Raw genomic sequence first — 6,835 nt, 5'->3', positions numbered from 1 at the left:
TACACTGAAAAGAAATTTTTAAAAAAAGGTTTTATTTACTTAACACAAAGATAGAGAGTACAAGTAGGCAGAGCAGCAGGCAGAGGGAGAAGCAGGCTCTTCAATGAGCAGGGATCCTGATATGGGGCTCTATCTAGGACACTGGGATCATGACCTGAGCCAAAGGCAGCTGCTTAACCAACTGAGCCACCCAGGCGCCTCTAGTACTTTTTTTTTTTTTTTAATTTTATTTATTTATTTGACAGACAGAGATCACAAGTAGGCAGAGAGACAGGCAGAGAGAGGGGGGAAGCAGGCTTCTTGCTGAGCAGAGAGCCCGATGTGGGGCTCGATCCCAGGACTGGGATCATGACCTGAGCCAAAGGCAGAGGCTTTAACCCACTGAGCCACCCAGGTGCCCCTCTAGTACCAACTTTTAAAAACAATTTGGCAACAGTGTGTGTGTGTATGTGTGTGTCTGTGTGTGTCTTTGTGTGTGTGTCTGTGTCTGTGTGTGTCTGTGTGTCTGTGTAGAAATATTTGCAAGAATGTATTCCAAAATATTAAGCAGTTGTGAAATGGGCTCTCCAATGGTTTTTTAAATAATTTTTATGTTTAAAAAAGTTGTCTTGACTGTGGATAACTTTTGTTCAAATAATGAAACCATATTCAAAACAAATAAGTTTCATAATATTAAGTTATTCAATCATTAACCCAGGGACCTTTCTGCAGATTGAAAATACTTCAAGACAATGGCTGGAGGAAGGAACAATACAATAGTCATCAGATTCATTCTTTTAGGATTCTCAGATTAGCCCAAGCTCAAGATTGTTCTCTTTGCAGTATTTTTGGGTTCTTACTTCCTGACAGTGGCCTGGAACCTGGGCCTCATCATCCTAATTAGGATGGACTCTTACCTACATACACCCATGTACTTCTTCCTCAGCAACTTATCCTTCTTAGATTTTTGCTATGTTACCTCCACAACCCCCAAAATTCTCAGACTTCTTCCAGAAGCCTAAATCCATCTCCTTTTGGGGATGCACCATACAGTACTTCTTCTTCTCTAGCCTGGGTCTGACTGAGTGCTGTCTCCTGGCAGCCATGGCTTATGACCGATATGCTGCCATTTGTAATCCTCTGCTCTATACTGCCACCATGTCGCCCACCCTCTGTGTCCAGATGACGGTTGGAGCCTATATAACTGGTCTCTTTGGTTCATTGGTCCAACTGTGTGCCTTACTTCAGTTCAATTTCTGTGGGCCAAATATTATCAACCACTTCTTCTGTGATCTGCCTCAATTATTAGTCCTATCCTGCTCTGAAACCTTTTTCCTAAAAGTCATGAAATTTGTGATAGCAGTGATTTTTGGTGTGATATCTGTCTTTGTCATCATGATATCTTATGGTTATATCGTTGCCACCATCCTGAAGATCAGCTCCGTTGAAGGTAGGTCCAAGGCTTTCAATACCTGTACTTCTCACCTGACAGCAGTGATCTGTTTTTTTGGATCAGGACTCTTTGTCTATATGCACCCCAGCACAGATAATTCTCTGGGCCATGACAAGATGGCATCAGTCTTCTATACAATGGTTATCCCCATGTTGAATCCTTTGATTTACAGTCTAAGGAACAAGGAAATCAAAGATGCCATTAAAAGGTGTAAGAAGAAAGCATTTTCCCATTGTCACTGTTAAAGATCTGGTAGGCTGGTGGCCCTGGTGGTTGGAATTTTCTAGACTATGCAAGGGAAATGCATTTGACTTTATTCAACCCTATCGATCTTCTGGCAGGATTGCAAATGCGTCAACCCATCTGAATAGAGGACTGGGTCAGTGTGATGCAAATCCTATGGCGTCTTTGAATCTCAACAGTCAGTTCTTTTCTTGTATACCAGTAATGACCACACAAAGCGTTAATATATTAAATGTTATAATAATATAAACCTTCAGTTCCTTGGTGTTTGACCTTTACATATTCTTTCAGAACTTCTGCCTACAGGCTGGTGAGATTAGGGCTAAACACAAGACCAATAGTCTTTCTCATTCATACACATCACAAGCAGAATCATGACCTCTTCATTCCAGACTTCAAACTCTTTAGGTACCTGAGGAAATTCCAGTTAATGGAGATGGGGAGATGGAGAGAAACATTACTTCAAACTGTGACTTAACTTCCCTGAAGGGAGAGCTGCCATAGGAAGTTTGGTCTGAGTTTGTTTTCTGGGTTTTTATTTCTAGAACCCAACATCAGTAGTTTGTAATTGAATGAACAGGAGTATTTCCATGGTACTACCTTGATCTGGGGAAGCTAAAATACAAAGGAAGGAAATGATCATTTGGACTTTAAGACAGAGTCCAAATTATTATCTGTTATTATGGCAGACCGGATAACATAAATGTACCCATTACTGCAAAGCTGGAGATATTGAACAATTTTTTTAAGAAAATATTTTGAAATAGATTTCTAAGCAGGCGAAAAATAGGAAAACTTCAGAACACAAATATAAAGTAAAATCAGGAATCCTGAGAGTAAAAGCAGCTCTGAAGATGGCTTTCACAGTGGGGGATCTGCTGAAATCTGAAAGGATCTGTATTGTGACAGGCACGCGAGGTCTGGGGAAAGAGAGACCAAGCCTGGGGCTGCCTGGGACTTTGATAGGAGACCCAGACGTACATATGAAGGTCCAATTGATGTTACTTCAGTGTGAGAGGAAATTAAGAGGAAAAAAATCCTGTCTCACAAAAAAGAAATCTTGGCTCTCTCAGACTTCATGATGGGTATGGCAAAAAGTAAACTGAGAAATTATAACCTCATGCCCTAGTGGAGTTTGTGGTCTGAATTCATACTTCCTGTGCAGTTCAAGGAATTTTTAGCTGAGAATTAATTTTAAACTAGTTCCAGGTTGATACTACCCTCGAGTACCAATCAGAAGCAAATGCAAAGCCCCTTTTAAGATTCTTTTTTTTTTAAAGATTTTATTTATTTATTTGACAGACAGAGATCACAAGTAGGCAGAGAGGCAGGCAGAGAGAGAGAGGGAAACAGGCTCCCCGCTGAGCAGAGAGGACTGATGTGGGGCACCCCCTTAAGAGAGATTCTTAAACTCAGGCTCAAATAATTTTTCTAAATAACTTTTTAAAGAAGCTTGGGTAACACAAGTCTCCAAGTACACAAGGAAACAAGACCTTATGGGTGAAAGCCAAGAAGACAGGGTCATATCAAACCTAAAAAGATGTCAGGAATAGCAACTGTCTCAATACAAAAGAAAACAGGTGGACTGATGTGTTACAAAAATAAGAAGGGGAATTAAAAATATCTTAAAAGATTAGCAGAATGAAGTTTCCTGAGGATTTCTGCATCTGGAAGTGTGCTGAATTATAGATACCTAAATGACCCTCCTAACTGAAACAACTGAAATGTTGGATTTGAAATAAAATCATCTTTTAATTGAATTTCCACTTAATTTAATGAAAAGAAGGAACAAGCTAAGCCCCTAAATGAAGTGAAACCAGGAGCCCAGGGAAGTAAAAAAAGTGGTAAAAATGGGTTTCTTCTTAGAGAGTCCTCCTGAACGCTGGAGACCTTAACTTCTGCTATGTCAGCTACAGGCAGTGAAGGCTAGAAGACAACACTCAGGGTGTGCCCCCAGCTGATTTGGATGGCAACCTCCACTAAAGCCCAGGCGACTATACCCTCAGTGTAAATAAGTAAGAACCGCACAGATTATGCTTAAAAAAAAAAAGAAAAAACAGCAACAAAAAAGCAGTTTATAGTAAATAAAGGTATGAACCTGTATACAAAGTCAAGCCCCCATAACTGAGAACCGGGGTGGGGGGGAAATTGTCCATATTAGCAGAAAGAGTCAATTATCATATGGTTTCACTTACTTGTGGAGCATAAGGAATAACACGGAGGTCATTAAGAGATGGAGAGGAGAAGGGGAGTTGGGGGAAATCGGAGCGGGAGGTGAACCATAAGAGACAGTGAACTCTGAGAGACAAACTGAGGGTTTTGGAGGGGAGGGAGGTGGAGGGTTGAGTGACCCTGGTGGTGGGTATTAAGTAGGGCATGTATTGCATGGAGCACTGGGTATGATGCATAAACAATGAATCTTGGAACACTGAAAAAATAAAATAAAGTTAAAAAAAAAAACCTAAAAATCTTCAGATATTGGAATTATCAGTAAAAATCATAAAGCAATTAGGGTTAGCCATGATGAAAAAGATTAAATCTCCCCCAGAAGGAAGATATTTGTTTCTCAAAGGGACAAATACTGAGAACCTGTCCAACACCTGGCCACTCAGAACACTGAACATCAAAAGGAGGAGGCCTTACCATTTGCAACAACATGGATGGACCTTGAAGGCATTATGCTAAGTGAAATAAGTCAGAGAAAAGACAAACAGTATATGATCTCATTTATATGTCAAATCTAAAAAAACAAAAACAAAACTCATAGATGCAGAGATCAGATTGCTAGTTTCCAGAGGGAGTGGAATGGAGTGTGGGCAAAATGGGTAAAGCTTATCAAAAGGTATGAACTTCCATTTATCAAATAAATCATAGAGATGTACAGGACAGCATCATGACTCTAGTTAATGATACCGTATTCTATATTTGGAAGTTCCTAACAGAGTAGATCTTAGAAGTTCTCATCACAGGAAAAAAATTAAGATGGATGTTAATTAGACTTAATTATGGTGATCATTTCACATTTCACAATACTGAATCATTATGTTGTACATCTGAAATTAATATGATGTTGTGTGTCAATTACATTGTTAAAAAAAAAAAAAGCGCCTGGGTGGTCAGTGGGTTAAGCCTCTGCCTTTGGCTCAGGTCATGGTCTCAGGGTCCTGAGATCGAGCCCCACATCGGGCTCTCTGCTCAGCAGGGAGCTTGCTTCTCCCTACCCCCTGCCTGCCTCTCTGCCTATTTGTGATCTCTGTCTGTCAAATAAATAAAGAAAGAAAATCTTAAAAAAAAAAAAAAAGCAAAGGGAAGAGGCTTGGTATAGCCATGTGGTGGAATATTATTCAGCCATAATAAGGAATGGAGTAGCGATAGCGGCTACGACATGGATGAACCTTGAAAACATCATGCTGAGTGAAAGAGTCAGTCACAAGGGACCCTGTATGGCATGATTCTATTTTAACGAAATTTTCAGAATAGAGAGATATATAGAGATGGGAAGTGGTTTAGTGTTGGTCTAGGGACAAGGCCAGGGAAGTCATTGCTAATGGATATGAAGTTTATTTTGATGAAAAATTTCTAAAATTAGATTGTGGTAATGGTCACAAAACTCTGTGAATATACTAAAAGTCACTGATTGCACACTTTAAATGGGTAAATTTTATAATGTGTGAAGTATATCTCAATAAAGTTTAAAAATAAAAAAAGCAACAGAGAACAAGGATGGAAAGTGCATAGGACCGAAGGCGAGCCTCTCGGAAGGCACTGTTTCTGTGATGGGTAGTCCACAGAGATTTGGTAATGAAAAAGGAAATGAACCACGGAAATTAAAGGTCCTAAGAAAATTATAAAAATCAAGTAAAACACAACCCCATCTCCATTTCTGTCACCATATACAAAAGAAACTACCCTTCTTATACCAACATAAGAGGACACACTTTTACTAAGAAACGTGGTATACTTACAACCATACTTGATTTCTGCAGAGCTGTACACAGTCTCAGACTCTCAGACTTCAGCTCTGGTAAACCATGATTGATTAATATTCTCAGGAGCCTAACAATCTGCCCACCTGTTGTGCTGTGGCATGCTACGGATTATCATTCACCAACAAGACACACTGGACAGCTCCATGCTCTTGGGACAGAACTGAGCCAAGTGAGGAACTGAGAAGCAGGAGGGGGCAGCCCCTTTGATCAGAAGTGAAAATGAAGAGATTCACCATAGGTTTCCTTGAAATAGCCTTTTTGTTTTCTCTTTATGCAGTTAAAATATGGTTTGTGACAATTAGAGTTGCATATGGATTGCCAGAAATATGTTACACAGTTATGAAGATGACCACATTAACCAAAGAATATGAAGTGGCAAGTAAACTGGGATAAATCTTGTATTTGTGAAGTATATTTCTTATGTATGTATGATATATCTATTACAATGAGACATCAGCATGTGAAATCCTGTTAGACTTTCATTAACCAGTAGAGGGCGAGCCAACGCAAGAGTATGTAGTGATTGAGTGGTTAACAGAGACACGCCTTAGGCAGATCCCACCAGTTTCAGAGATGATACTGACTTCAATGTGTGTAACTCTTTACAGTTTATATCCATAAATATCTGGTCTTCATGACAGCGTAGCTGGTAGATGAGGAAGCAGAACCCAGCTCCACTTGCTGAGGTCCCCTAGCAAATGAGCAGCCGATGAAGGGCAAGGCATGCGTGTTTACCAGCATCACCCAAGGGGAAAGAATGTTAACACCTCCCACCATAATGGTCAGGCAGGATACACTTTTTCCCCAACAGTTGCCACTTTAGTTGGGATTGCCCCTTCAAATATCTTGGCATGCGTACATGAGAGAGGCTGAATACATCCACCTCTCTGTTGTGCACAGGAGATAGGAATACTTCTCTTTGATACTTCTCTTCATCCCAAGCACTCACAACCTCTCAGTCTCTTTTATGTTTGGATAAAAACAAGACAATTCTGAATGTAAGAAAATTCCTCCTTGAACTAAGCAACAAGTTTTTTTTCCAAGTGACTTCAACCTATTCTCATCTGCAACAGGGAGGACATAGCTTCCCTCCTTACTTCCTAAGATGTAGGAAAAGTTGGTGGAGTTAACAATACAATACCTTCTCTTACCCTACCCTATCCAGGAAGAA

The 6,835-nt window shown here is 40.0% G+C and overlaps 1 protein-coding gene across 1 annotated transcript; it reads left to right on the top strand.

Moving 5' to 3' along the window:
* The first annotated feature begins 731 nt into the window (after nt 1-731).
* Nucleotides 732-1,677, top strand: LOC125079543 (olfactory receptor 1440-like). The gene is given in 2 exon segments (XM_047693222.1): nt 732-976; nt 978-1,677. Coding segments are annotated over 2 exon segments (945 nt in total).
* Nucleotides 1,678-6,835: the final 5,158 nt, after the last annotated feature.

Source organism: Lutra lutra, chromosome 10 (genome assembly GCF_902655055.1).
Source record: "Lutra lutra chromosome 10, mLutLut1.2, whole genome shotgun sequence".
NCBI classification, from domain to species: Eukaryota; Metazoa; Chordata; class Mammalia; order Carnivora; family Mustelidae; genus Lutra; species Lutra lutra.
Note: the sequence above shows the minus strand (reverse complement) of the source record. Positions and strands in the feature narration are given on the sequence as shown.